The sequence below is a fragment of the Anomalospiza imberbis genome, chromosome 5, assembly GCF_031753505.1.
Source record: "Anomalospiza imberbis isolate Cuckoo-Finch-1a 21T00152 chromosome 5, ASM3175350v1, whole genome shotgun sequence".
Lineage (NCBI taxonomy): Eukaryota > Metazoa > Chordata > Aves > Passeriformes > Viduidae > Anomalospiza > Anomalospiza imberbis.
Genome location: NC_089685.1, coordinates 34,311,661 through 34,330,632, shown reverse-complemented (window position 1 = coordinate 34,330,632; position 18,972 = coordinate 34,311,661). Strand labels below are relative to the sequence as shown.

Here is an 18,972-nt window from a genome sequence, read left to right as displayed (position 1 = left end):
TGCTTTGTGAAGAAATGTAGCCATTGAGAAGCTCTCCCAGTGGAGGAATTAATGGAAGACTGCCTCTTGTGGGAAGGTCACCAGGCTGGAGCAGGGTAGAGTGAGACGAGGAAGAAGTGGCAGAGACAGTATTTGATGAAGTGACTGTAGTGCAGTACAAATATCAGACAAAATCCTACAAAACAGTACTGGAATAATTTGCTGCTTCTGAGCATAGTTTGTAGCATTGATGCATTTGTATGTGTTAAAGCAGCTTTGGGGCTAGAAACTGTTATCTGTAGATACACAAGTTATTTAAAATCCTGTTTTCAGAAAGTGTTCTCATTGTGCTGATCACAGAGAGACATGCCAAAAATCACTGTAACCAGACTTAAATAACTTGCATACCGTTGTATTTCAGCTTCTGCCTGAAATCAGGGTATGTTACTTACAGTAGCATACTTACAGTTATTCTTGAAGCCCACAGCCGGACAGAGACAAGAAACATTAAAATAAAAAACTGCATATTTTATTTTTAGCTTTAAAGATGCATCTCTAAACAATCAGTAGAAAAAAAAAAAGGTAAAAAAAGTAAACACCAGCATTTTGTAAAATCACATTGAACTAATACAAGACTTAATACAAAGTTTTCATACATGACTCAAATGCAGTTTTCAAAGAAAAAGTAGTCTAGTCTTCAAGACCACTTCCACTTGAAAAAAATCGTTAAGTACCCACAGATTTTAACTATAAGACAAGGATACATTCTTTCTTTTTTCTTCCATTTATGGCATTAATCGCCACAAACTCGAATAATTTGCCAGTGAAATTCTTGTAGTCTCAGTTAAAGAACTGAAGAGAACTCATACAATTCCATGACTGAAGTCTTTCCATGTTCAGTACACACTCAAGTCAGCACTTGTCACATATCTTTAGACTGGTCATCTTCTTCAAGTTTTCTGATTTCATTCTTTAAACAGTTGATGGTTTCACGACTTGCTTTTAGTCTTTCTTTAAGCTCAGCAATTTCAAAACTAGTCTTCTTTTTGGCAGCTTCAAGCTTCTCCCTCGTTTTCACTTCAAGATCTGCAACTATGGCAGTAATAAAGAAAAATATATATTTTAAGTGCCATGAAATTTGCTTTAAAAAAAAATTGCAACAGTAATTTGGATATCATTTGTCCTGAAAAAAAACCTGTTACTGTTAGCCTTATACATTCAATAATTGTAATCAAAACGGTATCCACATAAGAGTCTGGATTTAGAAAAAAAAAAAAAAAAAGTTTGTTTTGCAGCATTATTCAGCCCTCAGTCCATCAGTTTTGCAGATAGTTATACAATTCATAAAATAATTTTCTACTTTTTTTTTAAAGATTAGGTGAGGAAAATAAAACCTGACATGGTGACAGCAAATACATGGGAAATTACAGAGAACTATGAATATGTGGTGCTGAGTAACAGCTCACGAGGCCACAGGCACAAACTGAAACATGGGAGGTTCCCTGTGAACATCAGGAAACTGACTGTGAAAGTGACCACAGGCTGCCCAGAGAGGTTGTGGAATCCCCATCATTGGACACATTTAGAAGCCATCTGGACACAGGCCTGGGGAACCAGCTGTCAGTGGCCCTGCTAGGGCAGGGGGTGGACAACATGCATCCAGAGGTCCCTGCAAGCCTACACCATTCTGTGGTTCCTTCTCCATGTACTGTAACCATTTTCTACGTCTCACTGGAGTTTAAGTCTACCGATCTGGAAGTTTTGGTTACACTGCCCTGCTTTAACAAGTATCTGACATCAATTATTCTATTTTTTTATTATTTTTTCATGCACAAGGTTTAGGACAAAGATGGTAAAGCCAACAAGTCTATGAAGGCTGCAGAGGTCACTCATATCCCACACAATACGTAACTGTGGGCAGTGGCAAATATTATCTGCGTCATTAGCACATTTTAAGGAAGTATTTATAAACAGAAACTACACTGAAAGTTTCTACTGCTGTCTGAAGAAATATCCAAAAATTTTAAATGAAAAAGTTTAAATTTGGATGTTTTTATCAATCATATTATTAAACATTTTCTAAACAAAAACTGTAACATGCAACAATAACAAAAATCCACCTCAAGACTGGCTGAACTGAGGCAGGAAATACAAGTAGCTCACATATCCACACAACCAAGCAGACATAAGGCAAACAGAAACTCTAACTCTGAAGAGCTTCAAACTCATAATCACTTGCCACTCTTAGCTCTAGGTGTTTGCTGGCCAAAAAATACCTGACATTTGTTGTCAGGTGAACATAAGGTCAGGTGAGGTGGACTACAATGGATTAAGGTTTGTAATTAATAGGGCAGGATTTTGGCTCAATAAATACTACATCTTCTACTCTCAGAAAGCAAATAACAGATGAAATACAGAAGATCAGAAAAGAAATAAACACTAAATGCATTACAACTTATGACTCAATGTATCTTTAATTTCCTTAGTTCTCTTAATACTTTTGCTTATATTTGGAGACAAACTGGATAAAAATTACACAAAAACCGTTATGCTGTACTTAAGAAGTATGTTATGTAATTACCTACAATTAAAGAAATAGAAGGGAAAAGGAGCTTTCAGACGCTACTCTTTATCCACAAAGAATTGCTGCTTTGACTTAAACATCACTAACTGTTCTGTACTTCATGCCTTCAAGTGTGACCTTTGCTTGCAGCGCTGAACCAAACTGTACCATAGGGTGGCCTTCATTTATCCTCTGTTTTAATTCATTTCAAAGATGTCAGACTAGGTGTAGTTCATGCCATCATACCAAGTAATTCCCAATTCCTTTTTTTTTTAGCAGCCATAGGGATAAGAAAATCTTAGAAGTTTTCAGGTAAGTATTAATACCTTTGCAAAAGTTGAAGTTAAATTTAATGCAAAATTACCAGCTTTTTGCAGCATCCAAATCATTGTACTGTTACAGCCCCGCATAAAAACTACGTTAAAAGCAAATCCAACTATTGTTATTTCTAAAGTTTAAAAAATTTTAATTTTCAACTTACACTCTGTTTCATGTTTATAAGCACCCAGTGTTAGTTGACGAGACGTTGTTAACAGCTGCTGCATCATTGCAGTAGGATCTTGAAATATCTAATGAAGGAGAAAAATACATGGTATCACTAATACTCTTCAAAATAAAGCGAGGATTACATTAAGAATGTTCATACCATTTCATCATAGAATTCAGAAACTACAGTTTTCTTCCCGAGGATGGCATTGGTGTCCGACTGAAAAAGCTTCAGCAAGTGATATAAAGTTACCTATGCAAAAGACAGAATTTTATTAGCTTCAAAATTGCAGCAAAATAGAACTCTTGTTCTAGATAGCAACAAGTAGCATTTGTTCCTACAAAATAACTATAGGATTTAAAAATGTTTTAGGAATGCAAATATAAATGTCATATAGCTTCAGTAGAATTACTTTAAATTTAACATTAACTGTTAAAACATGCCAACTATCCAAAGGCCTCTTGAGACTTTAAAAATGTCTCCGAAGTGGTTTAGGACTGGTATATAAAAAATACTAATACCATATTTTCTGAAACATTTTCAAATAGGTGATTTAATTCAAACTGACTTTCTCAATGAATCAGTTAGAAAGTGCTTTCTGTGACCTTATCCTCTATTCTCGAGAAAACAAAGCACCAGGGAGGCTGTGAATTGCTTTTCACTGAAATCTCTCTTTGTGGGGTTACTCTTCCATCCTTGCAGTGCAAATGGCAGGGTGGGGAGAGGACTGGAAGTCCTCTGTGCAGCTTTGAGGAGCCACTGACCACCTGGCCCGTGGTCTGGGAAGAGCACACACAGCCCACACTTCTCCCCTTCCACAAACAGGCCCAGGAGCAGTGGTGGAACAGAGCAGTACCTGACTCCCCTTGGTACCTCCTGGAAAGGAAGAACGTGACAGGCTCCCAAACAGCCTTCCAAGAACAGCAGTAAAGAAAAAACACCCAACCAACCTTAGGACAGCTTGGTCAAGCTGTGAACGGAATTAATACAAGTCAGGATGCTACCGAGCCCAACAGCACAGTAAGCCCATTGTTACCAATTGCCACGAATTAAAAAAAAAAAAAAAAAAAAAAAAAAAGAAATTCAGTTTCACTCTCATTTAGCAAAAAATTGATTAAAAAAAGGATTGTTCAAGTGACAGAAGGAACTCAATCCTTCCAGAAATAAACATCCTGTTTCCTTAAAATAGAGTAATCAAGTTTCTTACCTAAACCTGAATAAACAAACCTACAAGACATGTCTAAAACACAGGAATGGAAGAATAAAATTAATTCAAGTACTTTATGCAACTACAAAGTTGTTTTAACCTGGTCTTCTTAGGCAGAGACTTATGCTAGCAGAGTAGCCCTACTGCTTTTTGACTGATTTTGATCTGACAGAAAAAACAAAAATTAACATACTCAAATATTCTAGAACTTGGAAGCTACGCGGAAGAGAAATCCTCAGTGTGTGCTCAACCCAGGTAAAATGCAGTATGTGGTCTCATATTAGTATATGTCAGAGAAGCCAAGCACGGGAAAAGCAGTCATGAATACAATGAGTGTAGCACAGATAGAGGAAAATATGACCAATCCTTAAAATAATTTTCTTCAAAAGAGACTTTTATTACTTCCATGGCCAATGAGACTTATTTTGACCAGCAATTTCCTAGAGCTGTAGGCCACCATAATTAATTATTCAAGCTTTGTTAAAAGTTCAATGTACTTACAGGTCTTTCATTTGGATCAATGAAAAATATCTTAATGATTATTTCAAATTCACCCCAGCCTGTTTCGGTGATTTCATATGGTGGTTTGGTAACAACTGCAAGAGGCAACATAGAAGTGTTAATCCCATGATAAAGCTGGAAAAAAAGCCCAGTTGTAGGAACAATTGCCAAAATGCAAAACCCACCTCTTAAAGGATTACCGTAGCTTTCATGCAACTTGAATTGAATTTTTTTCACATATGCAGACATGTCCTAAAACAGAAACATTGTTATTTCTGATTGTTCAGCACACCAAGTTACTATTCAGTCATCTACCCAACGGGCCTGCATTATTTCTGGTTTTAAATAGTATTTCTTCTGACTTTAAGCACAGAAGGATAGCAAAGCGGTAAATCCAAAAATTAGTTCTTGCACACAGGTCCGTTAGTATTTAATCCCCATGAATATTCTCCAATCTTCCCCTACACTGGGAAAGATCACTCCAAAAAACATAAATGGAAGCATGCCTTTCCCATGGTTTTCCTTTTTGGAAACCCACCAACCTGTGTATTTTCTTGTCTTAAATGCAAAGACCCTCCTGCCCCTTACTCTAATTCCGGCTTTTCAGACCCCCACGTCCCGGTGCTGCTCGGTTGGAAAAGACCTCTAACGTCACGGAGTCCAACCCTTAACCCAAGGCCACCACTGAGCCACGGCCCCAAGTGCCACATCCACAGGCGTTTTGCACACTTCCATGGATGGCAGTTCCCCGGTTTCCCGGAACGCCTGTTCCAAAGCCTGACCAGCCTTTCGGGGAGGCGGCTCAGTTGTACCTCGTTCCGGTACGGCTTCACATACACCGTCCACTGGTGAGTGTGACCATCCTCCTCTCTCTTCTTCCCAAAATACCGCGCCACGTTCCCGTACACGATCGGCTTCACGATGGTAACGCCCTTAAACAAAAGGAACACAAGCGGACACGGCGCGTTCAGAGAGGCGCTGCCGCGCCGCCCCTCGCGGCCTGAGCCCCGCCAGCGGCCGCACCTTCACCCTGCCGCCGGAGTCAGGCCCGAACTCTGCCATTCTCTTGAACATATTGCCCGGGGGCGCCGCCCGCCGCCGCCGCCGCCCGCGACCGCCCCGCCCGGCTCTGCCGCCGCTCCCGCCGCCGCCGCCGCCCCGCGACCGCCATCCCCCGCGGCTTCCGGGGCGGGGCGGCGCCGCTGCCGCCGCCAGCCGGGGCGGAACGGGGCCGCCGAGGAGCGGGGCCGCCGAGGAGCGGGCCCGGCCCGCGCCGCGGGAAACGCACGCGTCCATGGACGGGACCCCAAGGGGCGCCCCGGTTCCACGCCCAGCACAGGGACACCTTCCACTACCCCAGGGTGCTCAAAGCCTCATCCAGCCTGGCCTTGGAACGCTCCCAGTGATGGGGCATCCACAGCTGCCCTGGCAACCTGTTCCAGTGCCTCAGCACCCTCACAGGGAGGAATTTCTTCCTAATACCAATTTAAAAGCTGTCCTCTTTTAGGTTTAAAGCCATTCCCCTCGGCCTGTCACTACATGTCTTTGCCAAAAGTCCCTCTCCAGCTCTCTCACAGGCCTCCTTAGGCAGTGGAGGTCTGTTCTGAGGCCTCCCCGGAGCCTCTTCTTCTCCAGGCTGACCCAGCGCTCTCAGGAGGAGATGAGTCTGAGGGGGCTGTTGATTTGTGGAGGTGCAGCTCCGTGCCTCAGCTGCAACCTCTGTTCAGCCCAGCCCTGTCTGTCCCTGTGATGGACTGGAGACTCCTCTGGGGAGCTGCTGACAGACCCTGCCTGCAAACCATTTTCCAGAGCATCCCTCTCCCGTGGCCCTCCGACGCCTGTGCTGGGACTCCTGGCAGACAAGAAAGCAGCGAACATCATGCCTAACCCTCTCCCAGAAAGCAAAAATTTCCAACTCTGTTCCTTGTATGAACTAGATTGTGTGAACAGCACTGCTCAGCTCCAAAATGTTACAGCTATTTTTATTAAAGCAAATTGGCAAGACTGGCAGCTGGGCCACTCTTTTACAAGTGGTCAAGCCCTGTCTTCAAAGAAAAATTTTCTGAGGTTAATCTAACTTCTAATTAATAACTGGCTTCTGTGGAAGACTCTTTATTCCAGTAACAAGATGAACAAGAAGGGGAATGGTGCAGTTCCTGATATGAAGAAACCTTTTCCTCACATGTACCCATGACTACTCTACAGATCTGCCTTTGGGATGGGTGGGCTTGAACATATCTGCTTTGGTTTTTAAAAACAGAAGTGTAACCCACCTTTGTTAATCTGTCAGAAAGAGAAGAGGATTTAAGAGCATTAAAAACTTCATCAGAAGCTATCGTACAAACCCTGTTAAGATCCCATCTGGAAATGTGTGCACCTTTCACTTAAAAGAATCTATAATAAAACGGGTTGGGAGGAACCTTAAAGACCATGTAGTTCTCACCCTCGACCCCTCTGTGGGCAGGGACACCTTCCAGCAGACCAGGCTTGCAGGAGCAAACACCCAGACAGACCCTATGAGGCTTTAAGAGAAATGATGGAAAAAGTTAAATGATGCAGTTGCCTGCCCCAGGACAAGACTGAGCTTCATATCCCAGGCAGCATTTTCCAGCCTTTGTTGCTATTTTGCTTTCCTGTGTGGCCTTGCAATGGAAAGGCTAAAACACACCCACACCATTCCCAACCTGCTTTGCCTATTAGCATGGCCAACCACAGAGATATAGGTTGGCTGAAAAAGAAATAAATTCCTGTTCTAAACCTGATACAAAGACTTGTTCACCAAAAGAATGGTTAATGAATTTATTATCTAAATATTCACAGGCATGAATGTTATTACCAAGATGGAAGCACATTTAAGAAAAGAAGTGGCAGAACTGGAGAAACTGGCACTGGACATGTACTCTGTGCTAACTGAAATAAAAGAAATCATCTCAAATGCAGAAGGCTTCAAGACAATCACTGAATTTCAGAGTCAGATTGTGGCTATGGAGGGCAAACCTTTGTTGGAACATGTGGAATGAGAAGAATCTGCATAACAAGATGACATAGGAGAGACTGGAAATGGATGGGATTGTTTGAACTAGACCACGTTAGGTAGGTTCCTGGCTGTAGCAAAGGGCTGGCAGCACCCTGAAGAAGGTAAGTGCTGAAATCTGCTTCTTACAACCTGTTTTTGGGAGGTGCTGCACATGATCTGCCACCATGCTGTAACTGTTGAGCCCAGCCTGTGTCCAAGTGTGCAGTTTAGGTGAAGTTTCTTCATATGCCACTGTTGTGAAAGGAAAGAGCCACACACAGGGAGCTGGCTGCTCCTCAGAGGGGAGCCCTTTACCTGCCAGCTGTCCTCAGATGGCACACACAGCACTGGATACTGGCATACACAACACTTAAATAAAGAACATCTTCCAACTCCAGATTCTAAGCAAAATTACCAGGTTCCTCAGCATTTTCACCCAGGTCAGGTCATACCAAGATTTAATTCCAAAATTGTGGGTTTTCATTTTCTTTTTTTTTTTTTTTTTAAGTTCAAAAGAGATGGTTACATTTTTATTCTTTGTAAGGGGATTACATACAATCTCACAGGAGTTGCCCTTGCAGAAGTGTCACGTAAGATTTTCCTCAAACTTATTCCAATCCTGGAAAGGACAAAACTGAGCAGGCAGAGGCCACCTGTTCCAAGGATCAAATGCAGCTGGAGGTAGCACAAACCTGGTTCCAGCAAGGAATGGTATACCATCATCTCTCTCACTAACCCTGTTTTAACAGACTACTAAATTAATTTGATGATAACATGGTTTTGGCAAGTTGCTACTTTTTCCCCCAAATAAAGTTGCATTTTTAGAAACCTTCCCTTCTTCAATAACATACCCAAGCACCTCACAGTTAAAAATCTGAACTAGCTATTGCTGTAATTATAGCAAAAAAAAAAAAGGAGATGATAATGTAAAGGTTTAAATTTTATTTCTAAATTCTTTTTGAGTAAAAGGCATAAAAGTAATTTTAAAATATGATTAATTACTTAACTAAATGAAACAGACAGGCATAACTAAGAATTAAGAAGGCACAGTAGGAATTCTACATAACAAAATAAGTTACTTTTCTGAAGTATCACACTGTTACCACTGTGAAATTAACAGGAAGAAAATTTTCCTGGACTGCTGCTGAGATGGAAACCAGCCAGCACATAGCTTTAATCTTATGGATAATTTATACTTACATAGAGAAGCTCAAAATACAGCTTTTTAGAGCTATTGGCCTTCTCTGACTCTTTTTATTCAAAGTACTTTATGTACCTAAAAAAAGAACCCACCAAACAATTTAGACATTCTTTTCAACAGTATCTTCTGCAGAGTTCTGTTAGCCATTCTACACTATTCACTGTTTTCAATACCCTTACACTACAGGTGTTGGAGAAAGTAGGGGCTATGAACCTTCATCTTGCAAATAATTCAGGCTAAATCACTTTCAGGAAAGTGAGAACCGCAGCTTTAATTACATATATGCTCCAATTAACTTTTTGAGGTGGGAACGCAAGTCCCTTACAACTTTACCCATGAATAAGAATTATCTTTGGCATGAACGGTCTCTGTTTCTATCCCCTCCCACCAGTGTGGAGCTATAACACATCCAAGCAGAGCCATATATTTTTTAAGAGAAGCACAGTCTGCAGATTGTAAAAGGTGGCAAGGGTAGCTGCCTGTCAAAAGAAGTAAATGGCTAACAGGGAAATGGGACACCAGCAAGCCTCAGAAATCAGTTTTAAGTGTAAGAGTAACCATTCTGAAATGCAGCAGCTCCATAGAGCTCACTGCTCCTTCAGAAGCAAATGCTGCCTGTTCCACAGGGGAACCCACCCATCTTCAGAAGGGTTTTAGAGATGCATTCCACTACAGGCAACATTTTATCTACCTGTGTGGACAATGTCTTTTTCCAGTGTCTTTAGCATCAAAAAAAGGTTTCTATGCCTTAAAGTATTTCAGTACCGGTGTATCATATAGGGAAACACACAGAGGAATTTAAGACCAGTGCACTCAAAAGGCATTCAGACAATAAACAGGGATTTGGATTTTTTTCATGAGGTGTCAAGGCAAAGAAAATACAGGTTGTTGATTTTGTGAAAAAGGGGACTAAAAAATGACTGCTATCTTCTTAAATTTAGGACAGTTGAGGATCATTACACCTAGTTCTGCTGACAATGCAGACACAATTAATGAGATTATTAAGTAAGTGAACAGGACTGGTTTTTTTGTTACCACTAGATGGCAGAAAGAGCCCTTTTACACTCCTTGATCACACCTACACCATTTTGAACGTACCCTTACAGGACACCTAGGGGCTTATCTTCACCACTAAGATGCAGGATAAAAGAAAAAAATCTACTTAATTACTGCCATTGCTAAGTAGATTAAAGTAATTCTGAAAAACAAAGTTCAGCAATATATAATTTTTAAAACCATCTGTTTACACTGGGTCCTTTCTGTAAAGCTGAGAAGCCTTGTTTGAGAAGAAATTAATTTTACTTCCCATTTACACAAAGTGCAGGATTTAAAAGACTTCCAGCAGTCTGATGGGAAGCAAAGTGCTAAAAATTTTCTGCAAATTTTTCACAAGAGATGCATAAACAGGTTCATATTGAATTAATTGAAAGGACTAGCAATCTTCTATCTGCAGCAAAGAGCTGTTTCTACTGGGCTGCATTTGTTTTACACACTGTCTCTTGAGGAACAGAAAGAATGGGAAAAAAGCTAGCAAATTTTTGATCAGTTCCTTGAACACCATATACTTTTATATTTCAGTGTTAAGAGCGTGAGCTGATCTTTATCTGTTTTCTTTATTACACATTATGTTACAAAATGTCACATCTCTGATTCACTTAAAGCTCAAACTTAGTCATTAAAAATCTGTCCAGCAGAAGAGCTTAACTGCACCAGCCCTTCTTCCTCCCTCCCTCATCCCAAGGACAGCACCATATCTCTCAAGCTTGCAACATCCTTGACAAATGTGCTGCATTCCCCAGCTGTCAATCCACAGCACTGCTTCTGCACCTTTTACAAACCCCTCCTTTCTCCTCCAGGCTAAGAAAGGAAATATATTCCCACCCCACTCTCACTTTGGTCTCTCTGTTGTCTCTTTTGTACATCTCCCAGAAAATTACTTTTCCTGGACACAAGCAGGCTTATCTTATCCCCATTCCCAGCCATTTACTTACATTTTACAGAAGCCATCACTTGCTTTGTATCTTCCAAGAGATAAAATAGCTAAAAATTCAATGTGACAGATAAGTTTTGTTCCTTATGCAGTTCCAGTTCATCTGTCCATCTATTGTGTAACAAAGTCTCCTGAGCAGCTGCAGCCTTACCTATACTCATAGAACATGAATGTGCATTAAGTCATAAATTCTTCACTACGTCTGGAGCAATCTCTGTTGTTAGTCAAGATACATGCTTTAAGTACTTTAGGATGTGCTAAACCCATTGTCAGAAGTGTTGTGTTCCTTTAACAAATATGCTATGCTGACCAGGAGGTTATCTTTACAAAAATGCTAACTTGGCAAAACTCCTTTCTCAGTCGACTACTTTATATCTAGGAGCATGATACTGCAGGCCTTCCAGGGGACTCAGCTAAATCCCAATGCAAAACAGAGGTCCTGGCCCCAAAATTACTAAACCAGTTTTTCCTCACCTTGTGTGTCATGATTTGTTATAGTCCAGAATTTTGGGGTACAGATGCTCAGGTGTCTGCACCCGAACTTCATGTAATAATGCTCGTAAAAAAGGCATCTTTGTGATCGTGAACTACACACATACCTCTGTCTTCCTTTACTCAGTCTGCACTGAGTAGAGAGTGGAGTGAGGACAAACTTACCTTTTCTAGCTTCATAGACTTTGTTCTGCTTATTTGGGTGTTTGATTTGCTTTCTGCTGCTCATCTTTTTTGCAGCTTACCCATTTTTCCTGGACAAGCTGCAGTATTATGAAACTGTCTGAATGATGAACCAAGGGAAAATGAAAAGGCAGAGAACAGCACTAATACTCCAAACCTGAGCATCTCTTTCCAGCCCAAACAAGGGTTAAAAAGACACTTCCAACTCCTTACTCAGTGCCTGCTTCCCTGAAGGTGCTCAAGATGCCTCGCTTCTACAGAGAAAAATTTTTTAAACTAAAGCTTCTCTCTGATCAGTAACTCCTGTACTGAGAGCATATAAAGCAAAATGCCAGCTTTGCAAGAGAAGAAACTTCACTAATGCTTTCAGTGAGGCTGACACAGAAAAGGCACAGCAGCAAAAGGGAAGACTTCTTCCTGTAAAAACCTCTGGAGAACTCAGCTGTCCCACTGCCTGGCATGCAAAACCCACAGCAGATGTTCACAGGAACTCCAGAGCTTCCTCACAGAAAAAGTTCCTACAGTCCAGTAATCTCCCCACACTAACTGCAGTTAGTGTAACAGAAGGCTCACAGAACTATTTTAGGCTCCCCTGCCAAACCTCACAAATGCCTTCCACCTCCCTCTCCTCCCAAAAACCTAACAGTTAATAATAAGGGCCACACAGTGAGGTTACTCAGCCAAGTACAGTTATGTTCACGAACAGGTTTATCCCGGTGTGAGTGATTTTGGGTTTTTGGCATTTTTATCTTGTTTCCAACTGTCAGATGACATGATCTATGGGAAGAGTTAGCTCTCTGCTGAGGTGGCAGAGGAGGCTTCTGCACCAGCTTCCACATTGCTAAGCATTGGGGACTCTCCAGATGGAGAGAAACAAGCAAGGACAATAATCTGAAGCCTGGATTCCACCAAGATCTCCTCCTCCAGCTCATCTAGGCCTCTGGGCCTTTCAATCTGCAGCACTTATGAAGAAGACCCTGAAAGAGGTTGGAGGCAAGGTTCTTACAAGCAGAATTGAGCAAGAACATTTTCCTAATAAGCGTTATCAAACTATTTCTAGGTCTGCAATTCAAAGGTTATTTTTCCTGGGGAACTCTCATGGAAGAAAACAAACCCCATAGTTGTTATATTACCTTCCCCATTCTCCAACACCATTTCAAAGCATACCTTGATGGTCCTGCATCCTGGTTAGTTGACCTATGCTTGAACACCTCCACAACAAATTCATCCACGTACTACTGAATCCTCACTGTGTTTATCTTAGAGTATACATCCCATGTTTTGGGGGACAGGATGCTTTACACTTGTCTCACATTTCAGCAACTGGAACTGCTGAACACCCTAAACTGGAGAAAAATTGCAGGAAGATACTTTCAAAATCCAGAGTTCACAATGATTTCCCCCTCTGCTCTTAACCCAGATGAAAGCCTGGAATCCCCTAAACTCCACCAGCGACAGCCCAACACCATTTCCATCACTGGCTGAATTTTCCCATGGTCAATGAAACCAGGCTACAACACACAATCACGTTAAAAACTCAGGTCGTTACAGTGAATTCTGACACAGTTAAACTCAGTGGCCAAGTTGGCTTTGCTGTCCTGTTTGCTCTTTGGATAAATAATGTCTGAGCCCTTTAGAGCAAGTGAATGTTATTTCCATTGTTGCAGGTTTGGAGCACTACCCAAAGAAATTCAGGTTAATTTTTTAATGAACATTTTGTTTCCTCTACAGAGACCTGGACAGTTACCCATTGGGTAAATGCAGTAATGAATGCTGTGTTCTTCCAAGTCAATTAGATTAAATTTTAGACTTATTTTTGAAACAATATTTTCTTTTAAATGAACATCAGCATTCTCACATAATCTTACCACTGTCAAATGGCAAAGGCTCATCACAGACCAAAGGCGGAGCCAACAGCACAGCAAATGATACCAGTAATCTAAGATGGTACAATGGATCTAGCTTGTTTTGTGCCAGAGTAAATGAACTTTGACAACTATTATGAATTATGGAAGTTCACCACTAGAATGGCACAGTAGAGCAATGCAAGTGGCTTTGTGTATTTAACACAGAGATGTGTTTTATGTAAAACAATGTTCTGCTTTAGCAGTTAAAATGTTTGCCCATGTAACCCCCAGTATCAAAAGTAGTTTTAAATCATCAGAGGATGGATACTGTCACTGGTACCAAACCAATATTTTGCATGAAGTGAGCTGACAGTAGTTCAACCTGCCATACAGCTGTTTTACAGCTGCTGCGTTTAACACTCACATGCTTTGCAATCATTAACATTTACCAGATTTAGTCAAAGCAAGATTTAAAAGCTCTATCATCAGTGGTTTAATGCCTCCTATAGAGAAAGCCCACAGCTCCAAACATTACTAAACTGATGTCTGAGTCTGCAAATGTAATTTTAAGAGACTGAAATTGCTTTATGCACATGCTTATTTTACTCCCTTTCATTAACAGACTTCATGTGGGTCACTGTATTTTACAGAAAAATAAGGTTAGCTAAAAAAATAAGTCTGGACTTCTCACTGGTTGTAAACCCTGCAAAAAGTCCAGATAAGGATAAGAGCTAGTATAAACTATTTCTAGATTCAGAAGTAATTACAGCACAGAATCTCGCTGTAACTATCTTAGAATGTCCACCCTCCAAGTTTTAATGTCTGAAAATTTGAAAAGTCTAACAATAATGAGAATTGCAAAGAAATTAGACAAGCTGAAATGAAGACAGACAAAAGTATTTTTTTATATAAAAATGGTCTTTATTTCTTCAATACAAGGTAAACTACTATTGCAGTTTAAGACCAACACAAAAGTTGGACAGCAAATTGCTTAACAGTCTCCTAAAGGCTGAAAAAAAGAAACCTATGAAAGCTAAAAGTTGTGCAATATTTCAAGTATAACATCTAAAAAAATGAAATTATCCCTAAATTTACAGATTATTTAAGTACCTCTGCTGAAAATGTATTGAAATGTACATTTGCTAGGATACCATCTTACCTTGCGGAGAATAGAGGTCTCCAAAAACTGCAGTATTCAACAGACTCTTTGGCCTGCCAGCATCAGGGAACTGTTTACTATATATATAAAATCCTTTGGAGTCAGGCATTGTGACAGGCATCCATTTCCTTACATTTTGCATTGAAATTCTGCATTCCAACTTGGACAACCCCCCTCCTGTATTTCAAACAATTTCTTCAATATTTACTCATATATCCTTGTGCAAAGCAGGAACCAGGAAACGGAATGGTACAGGAAGACAATACAGCCTTTTGTTTAGAAAGTCATCAGTGCTGGTAATCATCATAAAAATGTTACAGTTTACCAAATAGGAATGTATTTCACCTTCAAAACACTTGGCTTTTTTTTTCCCCTTTCTTTATTATTTTAAAAAAGGACAACTGCAGTAGTAAGGAATATGAATTTGCAACCACTTATATTTATAAAAGCACACACATTCCTCATTTTCTTACTTCTGAAGATCAAAGGAATGTCTGTTTCATAATGTGATAAAGAGTATGCACAGTTTAAAATATTTTCTATTACAAAATACTGTGTACAAGAGGGTGAGGGTGAAGTCTATTGAATATACTCTAAAGTATTAATTCTGAAATCATGTAAAAAATCACATTACATGGTATGAATAGATAGGAATTTTTACAACTTAAATGCTTCATTCCATCAGGATCAAAGGTATATGTTTACTATTTTCAAGTGACTTCTGTAAAATTAATGTATTTTTAAAATTTAAGCACAGGCATATGCATCATCCCAGAACCCACTGCAATCACTGGGGCTACAGAAAGGGTTCATGAATTAACAAACATATCATATATAAATGGAATAAGGAGCTTTACTGTATTTTGTCCAACACGGGGGAAAACAACTTCTACAAGAACATCAAATTGATGAGCTTCTATACCCCAAACTGCTCCTTAGTAAATTTATCCTCTAAAGCTTAACGGAAATCTAAAAATACATGGGATGTCAGACCTTAATAGGGTATGAGGAAGAAAGGGGAGGAAGACAAAACAACTACAAAATGAAAAAAAACCCAACTCAACACCCCCATCCACGCCAAGATAGTCTGAAGTATTAACTGCGAGGCATCATAATTGCAAGAGACAGTATTTCTGCATAAACATCATGATTTATCAGCATGCTGCAACCATTATGTTCAAGACCTGTGCAGTCAATTACCAAAATAATTTGAATCTCAACTGAATCCACATTGCTTCTTTTCTATATTACAATTCTTATTTTGGAAATAATTAAAATTAATTAGTATTTTTATATGGACACTGACCTGCACTTTACTTCTCTAAAATCTTGAAGGGTTTATATTTTAATGCAGAAGCAATTTAGTGTCTCAGATTCTGAAGAGTACCCATCCTAAACGTGCATGTTTTATACTTAAATCTACATGACTGACAGTATCTTAATGAGCATTGTGTTAGGAAATTTAAGGCTGTATCTCAGTTCACACAAGAACCAAAGACAATTTTAACAGGCTATGTATAAAATTCTATAAATAAAAATGGGAGCAATGTCTGTTTAACCTGTACACAAAGAGCAAGTGGATAAGAAAGAAAATCAGGAATTAAGTATTTCTACAAAGAATGCCATGTATTTTACTAGAAACACAGATGACAAGTATATACAACATTTAAATCTCCAATAATCCACATACAACTAGGAAAAAAACATTTACAAGGGTTTGGGTATGCAACTAAACAATCAGATAAAAAAATACAGGTAGTAAAACTAAGCCTCACCAATTTCAAAGGAACAAAACCAGAAAGTACTTAGTCCATAAAGAAAAATCTAATGTCTAAATTTAATAAAAGTATCTTGTTTAACACAAAAAACAACAGCTATCCAAGTTTATAAGCCACACTGTAAATAAAAATCTGAAGTTCTGACAAACATTTTCCAAAATGTCATCAGAACAAAAAAATATTGGCACAGAAAGCAAAAAAGGAATGAGGGAAAAAAAAGACTGTACAGTTTCCAAAATGCTATGTTCTTCTTCTTAAGTACTTTGACCTGTCAAAATGTATAGTCCTGTAAAAATTTTACTTTTAAAAAAATCACCCTCTACTTCTAAAAAACAAACCATCAAAACAAGTTCTGTTGGTAAAGCACCACCACCCCTAAGTCACTACTTGTTAGTTTTGTCTTTCAAGATAAAGGACATAGCCTTAAGATAATATTTTCATTGTTACTTATATACTCAATAGTTGAAAAAAAATAAGTATTTCCTCACAGATTAATTCATCCTTTCATCAGCAAAAGGAAATGAAATACAACTGAATGAATATTAAACAGCAGTAGCCATCATGGCATCACCACCAGTCAGCAAGTTTCCAAACTGCCATTTCCTGCATATGCACAGGAAATTGCAGGAAGCTTTAGTAAACCAAGACTTGGTAAAAATTCTACTACAGATCCAGTTACACATGATGTACATTAGGCATATTCCTTTTTGGTGTTTATCAGGGTCTTTGGATTTTTTTCTGTACATTTTTTTGTTTTATAAAAAAAAAAATCTAACAAAGGAAGCTCACAACAACGAGAGTATTATCTAAATTGCAACACAGTACATTTATCGAATAAAACTAAGAATTTGGAGAACAGGGAGAAATAATGGGCTTCATACAGGGATCTCATCTCTCAGGTCACAATGGTCATTCTGTTTAACTTACATTATTTACCCCCTGCTATTCTCCCCCTGCTATTTCCATTGCCAGCAATGGAAATATGTGAGTGAGAAATGACACTCTGTAAAAAGAGCAACAGTCTCAAATGTATTTCAATGTGGAGTAAAATATCAGTTCCTACTAAAATGCTTGTAACATTACTTTTTTTTTAATTTAAAAAATTTAATATATCTATGCAATGGAACATTACTTACCTGCTGTTTTTCCAGTATTACCTATTACCCATTTAACTGCTACAGGCAGGTAATTTCTTCCTTAAACTTATTACACACAGTAGTAAATAATGTTTTTAAGTAAAGAAAACGAAGTTACAACAGTACTGTTTGTAACCAATACCTATTCACAAAAAAAAGCAGGAAGTGATTCATGACTTGCTTGATACAACTATCAGTTTTACAAAATTTTTAAAGGCAGTTTTGATTTTCAAACAGGATTAAACAAACACATGAAATATCTTCTCAGAAGCAAATAGTTCAATAAACACCAGTGATCCCATGCGTGAGGAACTGAGGTACACAATTTAAGAAAAAAAGAAAAAGAGGAGAGTCTGAAGCTGTAGCCAAGTTCAACAGTATCAACCTGGCTGCAGGAAACCTGGTTGAACACTAGGTGCCGAAAATATTAGAGCATTTCAGGCTTATGCAAAACTTTTGCAGTTGCACAAGCTACCAGTCCCAACTCAGTAAAGCATAAAAATCACTCACATATGCAAATACGACACTTAAAGTATATGTTTACATTTCTTGAAATCTATGAAATGTAAGCACATGCTTTATATGCTCTGGAAAACCAAACAGATTTAAATGCTTTCCTGAACAGGGTAACATTTTAAGTCAGCTCTAAAATCTTCAAAATCGGTAAAAAAGAAATAAAGAGGCTTCTAAGAGTTGCCTCTTAAAGCCATCTGAGGTCTTGAAACTTAACTTAAAACATTAAGTGCAGCTATTTGAACAAGTGACAACTCTAAGAGTGTGTCTGTTACATAACACTTTACAATAGACTAAAAATGAGCCTTTGTGCAAGGCTGATGGAAATGAAGCTTTTGCAGCTTTTATGAAATTTCTATTTGCTTGCATTTCGCACTTGATGAAATTTAACACAAATTATTTAATTTGACGCCTACTTTCACTGAATCCTCCATTAATTTGTTTTTAGGTAAATTTACAAAACCTCATCTGACAAATTTAATCAGTGCCATTTTTTGCTAAGACATTTTAAATATTGCCCACTGGTGAACAAGGATATACAAATGTACCTTCTCTTTTATATGCATGTGTGAATAAACCCCAAAGTATTAAGAAAATACCAAACCCATGAAGTCATAAAAATGGTAACATCTTGTTTCTTCTGGCACATTTCTAATATACAACTATGTACAGACTGCTACGGCCTTAGGGGTGGACAGGGAACACACACAAGCACTATTACTATAAAACTGTAAACAACTGCAGGATTTTGAGTGTTTTAAACCTCATCTTTCTACCCCTTATTATAGGAAGTTTAAGTTCACATGAACAGTCTAAGTTTATATTAATTGTAGTGTCAATCAGGATCAAGGCTGTATGAGAGACAAAATTTTCAATGTGCTAAAAATCACAGACCTGGGACTATCTCTCCTCAGAACAAC

At 39.0% G+C, this 18,972-nt stretch overlaps 1 protein-coding gene across 1 annotated transcript; it reads right to left on the bottom strand.

The window, feature by feature from the left end:
- Positions 1–486: 486 nt before the first annotated feature.
- YEATS4 (YEATS domain containing 4) lies at positions 487–5,916 on the bottom strand. Its single transcript, XM_068190185.1, has 7 exons — positions 5,761–5,916; positions 5,550–5,669; positions 4,923–4,989; positions 4,738–4,832; positions 3,189–3,281; positions 3,024–3,111; positions 487–1,071 (listed from the first exon to the last, which is right to left on the bottom strand). Exons 1-7 carry the CDS (start codon positions 5,809–5,811, stop codon positions 902–904), a joined length of 684 nt encoding a protein of 227 aa, XP_068046286.1. The 5' UTR covers positions 5,812–5,916; the 3' UTR covers positions 487–901.
- Between the last annotated feature and the right edge of the window lie 13,056 nt (positions 5,917–18,972).

Bases quoted from the DNA above. Each gene is read 5' to 3' on its own strand.
- YEATS4 (XM_068190185.1), bottom strand. From the start codon at position 5,811: ATGTTCAAGAGAATGGCAGAGTTCGGGCCTGACTCCGGCGGCAGGGTG. The intron at 4,990-5,549 runs GTACAACTGAGC...TTTCTGTTTTAG, and splicing joins TGAAGCCGTACCGGAACGAG to GACATGTCTGCATATGTGAA. The intron at 4,833-4,922 runs GTGGGTTTTGCA...TGCCTCTTGCAG, and splicing joins CTACGGTAATCCTTTAAGAG to TTGTTACCAAACCACCATAT.